The 14,414-nt window shown below is 44.9% G+C and overlaps 1 protein-coding gene across 6 annotated transcripts in view; it reads left to right on the top strand.

Moving 5' to 3' along the window:
* GPM6B (glycoprotein M6B) overlaps positions 1-14,414 on the top strand; it is a 144,319-nt gene that overhangs the window by 121,844 nt on the left and 8,061 nt on the right. For all 6 annotated transcript variants that reach the window (XM_081115078.1, XM_081115077.1, XM_081115075.1 and 3 more), the window contains 3 exons: positions 9,050-9,236; positions 10,930-11,086; positions 13,318-13,489. In XM_081115078.1, the coding sequence (XP_080971204.1) occupies positions 9,050-9,236; positions 10,930-11,086; positions 13,318-13,489 (516 nt within the window). The remainder of the gene's footprint in view (positions 1-9,049; positions 9,237-10,929; positions 11,087-13,317; positions 13,490-14,414) is intronic.

The raw sequence follows: 14,414 nt of genomic DNA, 5'->3' as shown, positions 1-14,414 counted from the left end.
CTACCTCACTCCCCATGCCCCTGAGTCATCTCTCTTTATTCTGTTTTAATGATTTCTTCTGTGTTTCTGTCCCTCGCCCCACTCCAGTGTCGATGCTGGGAGAGCAAAACAGTGCCTGGCATATAGTACTGCTTCAACAGACACTCAGTGAATTCAGTGGAATCCAGGAAAACATAGATGTTGTCTCCCAGATGGTCAAGGAGGTTGAGTGCTACCAAAGCTTCATGATGCAGATAGTTCTCATATTTCTTGAATACCCTACAGATCTTTCTTAAAATCTGTGATATCTAAACTTAGAGCTAGCTTCTCCTACTCACCATTGGTTTCCCTGATTCTTTGCTCCCACACTTCATTAGGCTAAGACACACACATGGTGTTTAGGAAAGCCAAAGCCAGTTCCCACAAAGGCAAAGGAAGAGGCTAAGAAGTGTCTGTTTCTTGAATTTGTTCATTCTCACCATGTGAATATATCCTATCTAATAAAAGAGAAACATGGTAATTGGCGTATGACCACTACCCTTCCCATTGGCTAATCAGGGAGATATGCAAATTAACTGCCAGCCAAGATGGCAGCCGGCAGCCAGGCAGCTTGAAACTAACATGAGCTTTGCTTGCTTCAGTGACAGAGGACTCCCAACATTCCCCGCCTGCATTGCCGGCCTCTGAGCTTGCAGTTTAAGAAACATTGTAACAAATATAGAAGCTAAACAAAACCCCAGAAACCAGCTTTCAACCGGCCGGGATCTCAGAGCTGGAGTTGATACAGAGTTTTGATTATAGAACCTAAACAAACCAGATACCTGTTTTCAGCAGCAGAGGCCTCAGAGCTGGAGCCAGAGCTAAACCTGGCCCAGAATAAAAAAAGAAAAAGAAAAAAAGGAGCAGTTGGGAGCTTCAGTCAGCCTGAAAACAGCCCTCAGCCCCTCACCCAGACTGGCCAGGCACCCCAGTGGGGACCCCCACCCTGAAGGGTGTGTGACCAGCTGCAAACAGCCATCAGCCCCTCACCCAGGGTGGCCAGGCACCCCAGTGGGGACCCCCACCCTGATCCAGGACACCCTTCAGGGCAAACCAGCCAGCCCCACCCATGCACCAGGCCTCTATCCTATATAGTAAAAGGGTAATATGCCTCCCAGCACCGGGATCAGCGGAGCCGCAAGGCCTCCCAGCACCAGGATCAGCGTGGCAGGGGGTAACGCCCAAACCCCCTGATCGCCCTGCGGCTCTGTATGTGACAGGGGGCGGGGCCACAACCTCCCTATCTGCCCTGCTCTGTTCGTGACAGGGGAAGGTGCCCCAACCCCCTGATCAGCCCTGCTCTGTGCCTGATATTGGGGAGCTCCCCAACCCCCTGATCGCCCTGCAGCTCTGTGTGTGACAGGGTGCGGCGCCTCAACCCCCTGATCGGCCCTGCTCTGTGTGTGACAGGGTAGAGCCATAACCTCCCATCGGCCCTTCCCTGAGTGTGACAGTGGCAGTGCCCCAACCCCCTGATTGGCCCTGCTCTGTGGGTGATAGAGGGTGGAGCCCCAAGCCCCTGATCCGCCCTGCCCTGAGTGTGACAGGGGGCGGTGCCCCAACTCCCCTATCGGCCCTACTCTGTGAGTGACAGGGGGGAGCTCCTCAACCCCCTGATCGGCCCTTCTCTGTGCCTGATAGGGGGGAGCTCCCCAACCCCCTGATTGACCCTGCTCTGTGCATGACAGGGGGTGGTGCCGCAACCTCCCCATCGACCCTGCCTTGAGTGTGACAGGGGCCGGTGCCCCAACCCCCCAATCGGCCCTACCCTGAGCGTGACTGAGGGTGGCATCGCAACCTCCCAATCTCCCCTGCTCTGTGCATGACAGGGGAAGGTGCCCCGACTCCCCAATCGGCCCTGCTCTGAGCCCGACCAGGGGCTGCACGTAGGGATTGGGCCTGCCCTCTGCCACCTGGGAGCAGGCCTAAGCCAGCAGGTCGTTATGTCCCGAGGGGTCCCAGACTGCGAGAGGGCACAGGCTGGGCTCAGGGACCCCCCTCCCCCCTGAGTGCACAAATTTTTGTGCACCGGGCCTCTAGTCTTTAATATAATTGCTTATCATCTACTGCTCATGACATTTTGCAAATGTTAGAAGTAAATCTATTCTTTAATATATTTAATAGCTTTTAGGACAAGCTTTTTAAAAGGATCTGCTGAAAGGCAATTCCCTTTATATTATTAAAAAACAGGTCCCTTTACCACTTAAAAGTAATTGAAGACCCCAAAAACTTTTGCTCATGTGGGCTATATCTATAAATATTTTCTGTATTAGAAATTATAAATGAAAAATTAACTGTGAAATAATGAACTCATTATTTATTTAAAATAATAACAAACCATAATAAATCTGTTACATGTTAAATAATATTTTAGAAAGGTAACTATTTTCTTAAACTAAATAAAACTTGAGTGAGAAGAGTAGTAAGTACTGTTTTACATTTTTGCAAAGCTCCACTTTTTATACTGTGTTCCGTTCAAATCTGTTGTACTATCTTAGCTCTGTATTCAAGAATGATTTCATATCACACATGGGTCATTTGAAAAATATTGGTTCTCTGAGTTGTGTAGATCTTTCATGCTATCAAAAAAGTCCCATTTGTTCATCTTACCACCAGTTTTATTAGGAAGCCTTGTAAGTATTAGGACTCTGGTACTTTCCCTGTGGCAGATGCAAGTTCTCCAATATTGAATGGCTCTGTAACACTTGTTCTCCAACCTGGGTGCTCATTAAAATCACATGGGGAGCTTTGTTTTTAAAATCACAAACCTCTCATTGCTGAGTCCCACCCCCCGAAATTCTGATTTATTTGGTCTGGGGTGAAGTTTGGGCATCTGGGCTTTCAAATGGTCTCCAGATAATTCTGTGCAGCAAACCTTGAGAGCCTCTGCTCTGTGATATTTTCTAAGCCAACTAAAGTTTATTAAGCTCTTTTTAAAATTTTTTGTCATTATTATTTTTTTATCCTCACCTGAGGACATTCATTGATTTTTTTATGGAGGGGAGAAAGGAGGGAGGGGGGAGAGAAACATTGATGTGAGTGAAAAACATCACTCAGTTGCCTCTCACACGCGTCCCAACGGGGATCAAACCCACAACCTTTTGGTGCATGAGAGGATGTGCCAGCCAACTGAGCCACACTAGCCAGGACTTAAGCTCTTTCTTAAAAAAAATTGTAGGTGTCTCAGACCAGGATTGTGCGTTGTAACCTTAGAGCGGGGTTTCTCACCTGTGGCACTACTAACATTTTGCATCCTATCATTTTTGTTGGGGGGGATTGCCCTATGCACTGTAGGATGTTTAGCAGCATCCCTGGCCTCTACCCGCTAGATGCCAGCAGTGCCCTCATAGTTGTGATGACCGAAAATGTCTTCCTACACACAGCCCAATGTCCCCAGGGAGGCAAAATCGTCCCATTGAAAACCACGGATCTAAACCCATATAGATTTTTGTTCATGCTGTCTCAGCACTAGTGACATTTGGGGTCAGATACTTGGGGAGCTGTCCTGTGCATTGTAAGTTTGGCAGCATCCCTGACCTTTAGTCGCTGGAACGAGTAGCGCCCCTCTCCCCCAATTGTGGGGACCCAAAATATCTCCAGACATTACAGAATGTCCCCTGGGGGCACAGTCACGCCCTGTTGAGAACCGCTGCTGACATTCACTTTTGCTTCTATTAAGTAGGATTCTCACCGCTTCCATTTTCCTGATGCTGTGGTTTGAAAGTTGCAAACCTTGGCTACTTCTCCTTTTCTTTTTAATGTTGTGGCTCATTAGGAATCAGTAAAGGAGCAAGGAAGGCCGTGCTTAGAGCATGGTGTGTGTGTGAGTGTGACATTCATTCCCTGGGGAAGAATGTGAGCCCTGTTCCCTCTGGCCCTCCTTCTGGGCCAGCATTAAATCTGCAGCCAGGATCGCAGGCAACTCGGGGCAAATCACTGGGCTGTCATGAACCCACAGCCATGGCAACGGCCATCCGCAAGCCCGAGGACAAAACGTGTTTTATTCTGTTGTTCTGCACAAAAGGTTCTAGAGATACTGGAGACAAACTGGCCATTGAGAGTTAGAGGCATTGATGTGGATTTCTTTCTCCCTACTATGTGGTTTATATTTAAACGCTTAGGCTAATGCACACTGGACTTTTTGTGTAAATCAAAACCAAAAATTTTAAATTCTCTTTAGCCACCGAAACCGGCTAAGTGAAGGCTTACAGCATTATTAACCTAAGAGGTTCTGGGGCTTTAGTGAGAGGCATTGAGAATTACAGCAAAATGTGCTTGAAGGCCTGGTATTGATTTTTATTTTTACTTGAGTAGATCTTAGTCATGAAAAAATGCTTTCCTTGCCTTTTCTGGTTCACGTTAACCAATGTTGTCCTTGCTGGTTTGAATCTTGGGAAAACTTGAGTGTGGATTTATGGAGTATCCAAGAAAAGCATTGACCTTCCTTAGCTAGCATGAACTTGAACAGTGTGGTGCTCTGCTGATGCTTGGCACCACCTCCACATTTCAAAACACCAGTCTTGCCTGTGACTTCTCACACTGGGGACAGCCTGAATCACAGATCCAGTTCCTTTGTCTGCATGGGCACTCTCAGCCCCATGGCAGGGTCGGGTGAGGGAATAAATCTGTTTTCTCAGACCTCATCTATGGTGTGGCTCTAAAGCATCTTTGTCAAAAATTCTGAGGTTAAGAGGACTTACTTGGCTCAGAAAAAGCGCTCTAGTTGCACTCCTTTCAGGACAGCTGAACAACTTGAAACATTTTGTTTCCTCATTGCAGCCCCTGGAACTTGTCATTTGATTTGCTAGAGTTTTGGCCAAGCTCAGTGGGCCACCTCTTAAGGGGAAAACACCAAACATGGTTGAACACAACACAGGCACTTCAAACAGGCTCAGGACACCACTCCTGAGACTAGGAAGATGGGACTGTTGACTAGCAATGGGCTTCTCAAGCTTTCTTGTGCACACAAGTCACCTGAGGCAGAGGCTTGTTAAAATGCAGGTTCTGATTCTGCTGGTCTGGAGCGGGGCCTGAGATTCTGCATTTCTCCCAAGCTCCCTGCTGAAGCTGATACTGCTGGTCCAAGGACCACACTTTGCAAAACAAAAGGTCTAAAGCACTTTCAACTGACAAATGGTCCACTCGTATGTTTTCTTGATGTCTGAAAGTTTTCATTGCTGTCCAGTAGAAGCTGATGGCATCCATCTTTAGTTCTTCTGAGCTATAGACCCACAGATCCAAGAAATCCTCCCTTAAGACGACATCCAGTCACCTCAAACTCAACATATCTAAAAGGAAACTCAACATCTTTGTCCTCAAGGTCTAGCCCTCTTCTGGCCAACCTAGCTAGGAGAACAATACAACATCTATCTGGTTATACAACATCTACCTGGTTAGACATTTACGAGTCTTCTTTGGTGCTCACCAACCCATCCCAACCCCATGATTAAATCCACACCAAGTTGTGCCCATTTGACATCTTAATCATCTCTCAGACCCATTAATTTCCTCTACTGCCACCACATTCGCCCTGGTCCAAGCTCCTGTCATCTTTTGTGTGAACCATTATACTGGGTTCCTCCTCACCTCCACTTCCACTTTGTTCCCATCCCATCAGCCTCAGTGATCTTTTGCAACCCCAGTCTGTTCCCTATGGTTACAAGAGCTCAATGGCTTCAAATGATTCTGAGGATACGTCCAGAATCCTTAAGGTGCCTAAGACCCTAAGTGGTCTATCAGAAATAGATCCCTCCTATCTTCTTTGCCCCACCCTCTGTGTACTCTGTGCTCTGGCTTCTTTCATGCGCAGAAAAGTGCCCTGTTCTTTTCTACCATAGAGTTTTTGTTCCTTCTGTTCCTGAAACATTCTCCCTAACACATTCTGCTCTCCCTTTGCCTAAGTAACTGAAATTAATCCTTCATATTTAAACTCCAGAAGCCATCCATGGCCATCCCTCTGAAACCTAAGTGAGTCCCCATAGTTTGCTATCCTAGGACTTCTGAGCTTAGAACCATATGGTTAATGTCCATTTCCCCGTAGACTATAAGCTCCATTAGAGTGTAGACCACACCTATCTTAGTTTACCATTGAGTCCCCAGTGCCCAGCAAAATGCTTGGGACATTGAAGACACTTGGTGAGCATTGAATGGTCACTAATTGAATGAAATGGAACAAGTGAATAGACAGCTGCTCCCTCCTTTTTAATGCTGTCATCTGCACCCATATCTGTTACTCCGCTTAACTGACAGCTTCAATTAAACAAGACCTTTGAGACACCTCAATACCCAAAGTGATGATAACAGCAAGGTTATGGGAAGAGTTTCTCTTGAGTGAGGGCTGAGCTGTGCCTTTAGATGAACCTGCTATGCATCCAGCTGTATTGTTTCCTATACATTTTTCCCATGTTGCATTCCACAAGCCTCGACTCACATTGGCCGGCAAGGTCCCTAAGAGTTTTATCTGTGAATGTGGAATGATAACCAATATGGTGACTTCTGTTCTATAGGAGCCAGAGCTCCTATAGCTGCAAATAAAACCATCTGCAGAGAGACTGATTCATTTACGTGATCCTCCAAATCCTTGAGTCCCTGATTTCCCCCGCTGTTATAAAATCAGACCCACAGCATGGGGTATATGGAGTCCTTGAGAGATATAAATTGGAGGGAAACTTTAACCTTGATGTAGTGTTGAAGTTGGGACTGAACAGCAGCATTCTTCTAACCCCGCTTGTCTTTCTGAGTCAGGGAGCAGCTGTGATATTTCCTTTGAAAGAAGCAGAATGCTATAACACTTTGGATGAAAGACCTTTGAAGTGGCAGCTGGATTGTGAAAGATGAGTTATATTGTTAAAGAGCAAGTGTGCTATGCCATAACACCTAACCTAACTCCAAATGATGAGAAAGGATATGGTTTATTTAAATATATAGTATACATATATAAAACAAAAATATTCAGGAACGAATAAGCCTTTTATCAGATCACTAGTATATGTCAATGTCACCATGTCAACTGTGTTCTGCATATGAGGTCTTTCTGTAGAAAGCCTTTCCTAATCCCTCCCCAATATGAATTTATTCCTTCCTGTCCTTCTCTCTCCCCTTTCCCACCCACCATCCACTGGCTCTCCAGCAGTCTGTATCTTATACTGTACTATAATAACATTATATGTCTGCTTTCAGCATTATTAGACTGATCTCCTTGAAGGCAAAAAAAATCTGATTTCATAGTTGTTTCCCCAGAGCCAAGCACAGTTCTTAGTACCCAGTAGGTCTTCAAAAACATGTTGAATTAATGAAACCCAAAGTAAAACTCAGTTAAAACCCAGGTCATGTTATAGAAAAACAAATATGTGACAGGTGAAACTCTAAACTTCTAAAGCAGTGTTTCTGCAATGATAGAATGTTCTCAATCTGCTCTGTCCAATAGGGCAGCTGCTAGCACATGTGGCAACTAGCATGTGAAATGTGGCTCGTGGAACTGAATTTATCATTTTATTTTAAATAGCCACATGAGCTAGTGGCTACCATGTTGGACAGCAGAGCCTCCAGGCCACACATCTCTATGCAATATGGACCAGATATGACATTGTTAGCCAGGGAAGCAGGCATGCATCTTGTTACTTATATCATAGATACTAGGAGTGGGGAGATTGTGAATGATACAACACACACAGGTCTATTGCTTTATGTACTAGAACACATCGAGGGTGGAGAAATCTGGTAATGTGGTGAGGTTAAGCAAATGCTAGTTTAAAATGGGATGATCATCAAAATGGAAAAGCCTGTCTCCAGTGTTTTATGCTGGGTATCCACTTCCTGTCTACTGTGAAGACCATTTGGGGAAAAGAAATGTAGCTAGCTTCATGTGCTGCCTTGGAGTAATGAACTGCCCTTGACTGCTATTAGACCCCATAATGCATTCAGAGTTCGATTTCCCTGACAAGCCATTTACTTAAGGGTCTGGATAATATAAACAGGGACAGGAGGTCAGGGAGGTAGTGACATTATCCTGAGGCCAGCACTGCTCTACCAAAACATAAATGTCTCCGAACTGAAAATGGCAACTGGCTTTGCCCCTTGGGGAGGTCTCCATGGCCATCTCAAGTAAAAGTTTATTTTAAAAATGAATAGAAGTCTTATTCTTCTCAAGATGAAGAGTGAACTGTGGCTCTCTCTCCTTCATTTCACTTCATGGATGCTCATTTTGTCTTTTTTTTTTTTTCTTCTGTTCCTTTTCCTTCTTCAAGTACTTAAATGTCATCCACCAGTTCTGGGTTCTTATTCTGAACATGTGTGTCGAGGAAGGGGACAGATGGAAGCCGGGGAGGAGGAGGACTATGAATAAACTGCTTGTGCTGCTGGGCTGGGGGACATTTTTAGTACAAAATTAAGGTAATTTCTGATATTGACATGAATGAAACCTGAGGGGATCCACTCAAGTGTGCCTTGGTGACTGTACTTCTAGGGACCAAAATACCTATCACCTTTCCAAAATGATCACGTTCATATTTTTCTGAATGCAGCAACAGTGTAATTACTGTATTTGATTCTTCTGGTTCCCAGGACGTGAGGGCTCAGGCAAAGCCATTGGCTGCTACAGAAATAGAGGTACTTGGAACCCCAGAAGGTTGAGGTTGCGGTGAACTTGATGGTGGCTTTTCTTCGTAGAACTGCAGCTTCCCTGCTATCCTCTCTTTTTACTGTTAGGGAAGTGATTGCTCCACATTGTCACTTAAGCAGGTCCCCCCACCAACCCGGGTCAGTGGAGAAGCTCTAGAATTGTGACTTACTACATAATTATCTATCAATTATCTAGCAAATTAGGCTACGTTCCCTCCTGGAGCCCTAGAGTCTTCACCCACAGAATAGGATATCATGACAACTGCCCCACTGGCCCTTGGGGTGTTGCACTGTTAACTATAGGGTCTGAGAAGGAAGATGGAAAAGTAGAACCTTCTTTGCTAATGTGTGGTGTTCATGAAGACCAGAGCATCTTGCCCATAACAGATGCATTTCTCTCCTTTGGGTCTAGGTTGCTTCGAATGCTGCATCAAGTGCCTGGGAGGAGTCCCCTATGCCTCTCTGGTGGCCACCATCCTCTGCTTCTCCGGGGTGGCTTTGTTCTGTGGCTGTGGACATGTGGCTCTTGCAGGCACTGTGGCGATTCTTGAGCAACACTTCTCCACCAACATCAGGGACCATGCCGTGCTGAGTGATGTGTAAGTACCTGGTTCCCTTTAAAACTGTGTTTAAAACGCAACAACCCCATGATGTTTTCAGAAAGACAACAGTGTGCTCTCCTGGCAGAAAGCTGATGCTTTTCATGAAAGCTTGCTGTATGCAGATAGAAGAAGGTCCATGAGAGAAGGAAAAAAAGAAAGGGCCAAGAAGGCAGTGGGTGTTTGGGATCTCACTTGGGAATGGCAAGCTTCACACATAGGATATCCACACACTGTAGCCTTGGACATGGGGGCCGGTGGGAGGGTGATGCTGCGGATCACAACCAGTTATCATGGTTCCCAAGTAAGAGGCGCCCTCCAGTGGTCTCACAAGAAACGACCATCCCTGGAATAATAGGAACCCTATTGAGGACTGTCCTCTAATTCTACAGGAGCAGGACTTTTGACATTAATTATTCAGGCAGAAGAACAAATCCCAAAACACCTTCCAATGCAGAAAAGGGAAAGTTTGGGGGAGTTGAGCCCCAAATCTCTGCCTCCCCATTCTGGAACCATTCTCAGTGGAGTTTCAACAACTGCCATGCAGATTCTCCTAACGGTACAAGCCCCGAAGTAGTGCATTCATATACTTCATATACTTTCCCTATTGCCTCCAGTATTTTCTTTTTCCTTCCTTGACCTCCAAAGTCTCACTGTATTTAGGTGCCTTGTGATTATAAAAAACTTCCCCACCAGACTGAAAAAGGCACGGATGAATTTTTATGGATCAATAACGAAGTCATGTTGGAAGAGTCCTTAGGGGATGTTATTCTGTTTTATCTATTCACGAATGATATCCAAAGTAATGAGCAGGGGTAGGTGAAGTTATAAGGAGGATCAAACAGGACAAGGGACTTAATGAATACAACTGTGTGCAAAGAAGACCAAGAATATTTACCACGACCGACCCTGGGAAAGGTGTGCTGCTTTAATTAGCTAGTGAACTTGATGAGTGGCTCTCAGATTTCCATGAATCCTTAAAAATTCCCCATGCCCATGCTTTGCTCCAGACCAATTAAGTCATAAGCTCTAAGGATAGTACCCAGGGACCAGTATTTCCTAAAGCTCCCCCGGTAGTTCCAAAGGGCAGCCAAAGGTTGAGGAACAGTCATCTGGGTCCCTGTCAGCTTTCACAGGACAAAATTAGTTGTAAGTTAACTTTTTGTACCTTAACCTCTTGACCATTATCACTTATGTAGTGAGAATCTCAATGCAAAAAAAAAAAATCTGCCCAAGTTATTTCTTAAGGAAGCCTGAGTGCTTACTTAGGGGCCTTATCAGAATGACATTAGCCAGTAGGCCTGGTTGGGAGGCATTTGATATGGCAGAAAGAACATGCTCAATGCCTTTCTTGACTTATTTGCAAAATGAGGATTCTAACCCCCACGGCACAGGACTTGGGTAAGTATTACAAGATTACACCTGGGCCTCTGCCCCTGACCGAAGGAAAAGTCTCTATTGTCTGGGAAGGCTGTGCACCTCAACAGTGGGCCCACCTTGGAAAAAAGGCCCAGGATGCCGTGGGGTGGGCAGGATTGCCTGTCCGGAATGCCCACAAGCCCACTGCAGCCATGAGAGTGGCAGGAGATGCCACAGGACACCACTCTCATGTCCTCCCTCCAGAGGTTGAAAACACTGTCTGTTTACCAGGCAGTGGATTTAAATCCTCAGGCTTTCCTCTTCCTTTCTGTAGAATCCAAATGATGCAGTATGTCATCTATGGAATTGCGTCCTTTTTCTTCTTGTATGGGATCATCCTGTTGGCAGAAGGCTTTTACACCACGAGTGCAGTAAAAGAACTTCACGGGGAGTTTAAAACCACCGCCTGTGGCCGATGCATCAGTGGAATGGTGAGTATGAATCTCAGATTGTCTGATGCACAGCCAGAGCCACACCTCTCTGTACTGTGTAGCTGAGAAAAGCTACGAGCTGAGAATGCAGGGAGAGTCCATGACACACATACAGGCACACCTCCGAGATGCAGTAGGCTTGGTTCCAGACCACCACAATGAAACGAGTCATAATCTTTCTGCTGCTGGAGGGTCTTTGCTTTTAGCTTGTAAAACACACATCTCTGAAGTTCAATAAAACCGAGGTATGCCTGTAGTGTTCTTAATTTAGAGTTTGGAATTTGAAAGTACCTTCAATATATTATTGATAATAAATTAAAGTATATGGGGGGAGGTAGTATTACATCAAACATTTCCCTTATCAAGGTATAGGTAATGAGGGTATTAAAGATTTTTCAAATATAAAGTTCCCACAATAAAAGGAGAAGACTTGGACATCGTCTCAATGTTCTCTTCATATCTTGAATGTGGATTGTGATCCTGAAGCCTTACATATACTAGCCACTCAACCCCCTTAGAGTTTCCCTCTGGGATGCAGCTCTTTATTACCTAGTCTTTTTTAAAAAAAAAAATTATTGATTTCAGAGAGGGAGAGATAGAAACATCAATGATGAAAGAATCACTTATCAGCTGCCTCCTGCACACCTCCCACTAGGGATCGAGCCTACAACCGGGGCAGGTGCCCTGACCAGGAATAGAACCCTGACACTCTGGTTCATAGGCCGATGCTCAACCACTGAGCCACACCAGCCCTATAACCCAGTCTTTTAATGAGCTCTTTCTAAGCTCTGTTCTCCTCTAGATCAGAGGTCAGCAAAGCTTGTTTGCCCAGGGCCAGAATGCAATCAGTTCAGGCTCTGCCTGCGACGCACCTCACGGTGTGTCATTAAGGACAGAACTCTGAATGCTAGAGGCCACCAGAACAGAAATGTCCCCACAGGCCCTCTCCACTGGGCACCGGCTATCCTGGGAGCCCTGACCGCTGTGGGAAAGGGAGGCTCACCAAGCAAAGAATCACCAGCCCCTTTTCAAGTCTTTGTGGTGTATTAGAAAGCAAGTTTTCTTCTGAAGGGCCAGAAAAGAAAGCCAAGTCTGGAGTGGCCCACCCGTAAGCACTGGGGAGGGAGCCTGTGAAACTGCTGAACTCTGCTGCTTTGAATACTTTTAGAAATGCAAATGCTTCCCAAAGTGTAAATGCCCTTGAGATAAAATGCCTTGTTCCTGCAGTTTCCTGGGATGACCGACAGGAGGTGACCTGTCTTGAGCCGACCCCAGGCCAACCTGGCACGACCCAGGTATTTCCTGCAGTGTGGAAAGCTAGATGGAACCTTCACCTCTTCAGCAGCAGCCTGAAAAACTAAAAAGCCAAACTAGGATTCCGAACCTTCACCCACACACTCCGTGGGTGCACATTCTGAAAATATAAATACCCCAATGTGTTTGAAACAGCCTTTCAAAGTTCTCTGAAAACTGGTAGTCAAGGCAGGTTAAGAAGAAACTTAAAGCAATGTGATTATATTCTCTGTTGCAACGTGGGGGTGAACACGGTGATTTTGTCCTAAGCCAGGGCTTTGCTTGTAGAGTCGCTGTGAATCTTAAAGATGAAAACAACTCAGGGGAAATGAGAATTTGATCAGATTCGCTGTGCATTAAACTTGTGTGCAAGGCTATTTTAAACTTTTAATACAGGTTCAAGATCTAATGCTTTTAGTAATTTCACAGGATCATGAAACTAGTGAGGTTGCTTTTGAGAAGGGATGTCTTGTATGACTATTATTCTATCCATCTATTATGTAAAAGAACTTAATTTGGGGAAAATTAATATGGTTATAATTCAAGTGTCGTGTGAAACCACCCAGACACTGTCCCATGGTGAGTACAGAATTGATGTTTAGGAAGAATGCCACATGGAAGGTCCTGTCACTAATTAGCTCTGTGATCTTGGACAAGGTATCTCATCTCTTGAAAATCTCTGGTCCTTGTTAAAAGGACTTTTAACTAACCAGGCTTCGGTAGTAAACATTTTCCATACTCTCTCTCTGGAGAGTGTGACCACCCTGCCCCAGCGGTCAGCCTTGGCTCTCCTTTCCCTTGTCACTACTGTGGCCGGACGGTGCTCTGAATTGAATGCATCCCACAGGTTTGGTATCAGGTCAGAAATGCAGAATCATTCCTCCCAGGCAGTGCGCCTTGGCAGGTCCAGTGACGATTCTTTGTCCTTTTCGGCTTAGTTTGTCTTCCTCACCTATGTGCTGGGAGTGGCCTGGCTTGGTGTGTTTGGTTTCTCTGCGGTGCCCGTGTTTATGTTCTACAACATATGGTCAACTTGTGAAGTCATCAAGTCACCCCAGACCAACGGGACAGCCAGTGTGGAGCAGATCTGCGTGGATATCCGACAATACGGTACTTCCTTTTAATCCCCCGTTAATGTTTATGCTCTCATGTGTAAGTCTGCACCTTAATTATTACATGGGCCTCTTTTTAATCATCATGATCTCTTTCATACCTTTTCTGTTAGAATGGAAAGATCGTTAGGGTCTTAGTTTATAAAGGGTGACATTTAAAATTTTGTTATATTTTCAAGAAAGTAGCAAACATTTTTTAATGAGAAGCTAATTCATAATGCAATTGAATAAAAAAGATGATGTCCACTATAAAAAGTTTATGTATTTTCAATATGCCAGTTTTGTATCATCTTTCCATCCAAAACATTGCATGCCCTGTATAATCCAATTAATTTGTATGTCCGACTCTTCAAAGCAGGTCTTTTTAAAATGACCAATTGCTTCAACTTCATCTATACTGAAAAACACAACATAAAATCCAAATGTATTTTAAAGCCATGAGAACATATTCTGTAACAGCCGGCAGTTGGAAACAGGTTCAAACATGTTTTCAAATGAATGGGATCATCCCAATAGGCAGCTACGGTTGGTTCATTTTGACAAGCCACAGAAGGGGCCATTGCTGTGCCTGTCAATTAATTTGAGACTTGATTTCCCTGCTGAGTGAGAGAAGGCAACATCCCCTATGTACGGAGTTTAATTAGTGTTTCTAGCCAGGATGGCAGAAATCCTGTTCTTGGCAGAAACTAGGGGAAAACAGCTTTTCATTAGAACCGAAGAGGAAGTAACTGTTCTTTCAGAGTTTTGAGAGAGAGAGAGATGACTAGCATTTCATTTTTGTTGCTTGTTCTTCCCGTGTGACTTATCCTCAGCCTCTTACCTTATGATATAATAGGAAATTTGTTTTAAATTGCCCATCAGCCTAATAATCTTTTCTCATAAAGACCAAGGCTCAACCACACTTCTTTTCGATGGATTGAAAA

Source organism: Myotis nattereri (assembly GCF_964212035.1).
Source record: "Myotis nattereri genome assembly, chromosome: X".
NCBI lineage: Eukaryota > Metazoa > Chordata > Mammalia > Chiroptera > Vespertilionidae > Myotis > Myotis nattereri.
The sequence above is the reverse complement of the archived record's forward strand: the minus strand, read 5'-3'. Positions and strand labels throughout refer to the sequence as shown.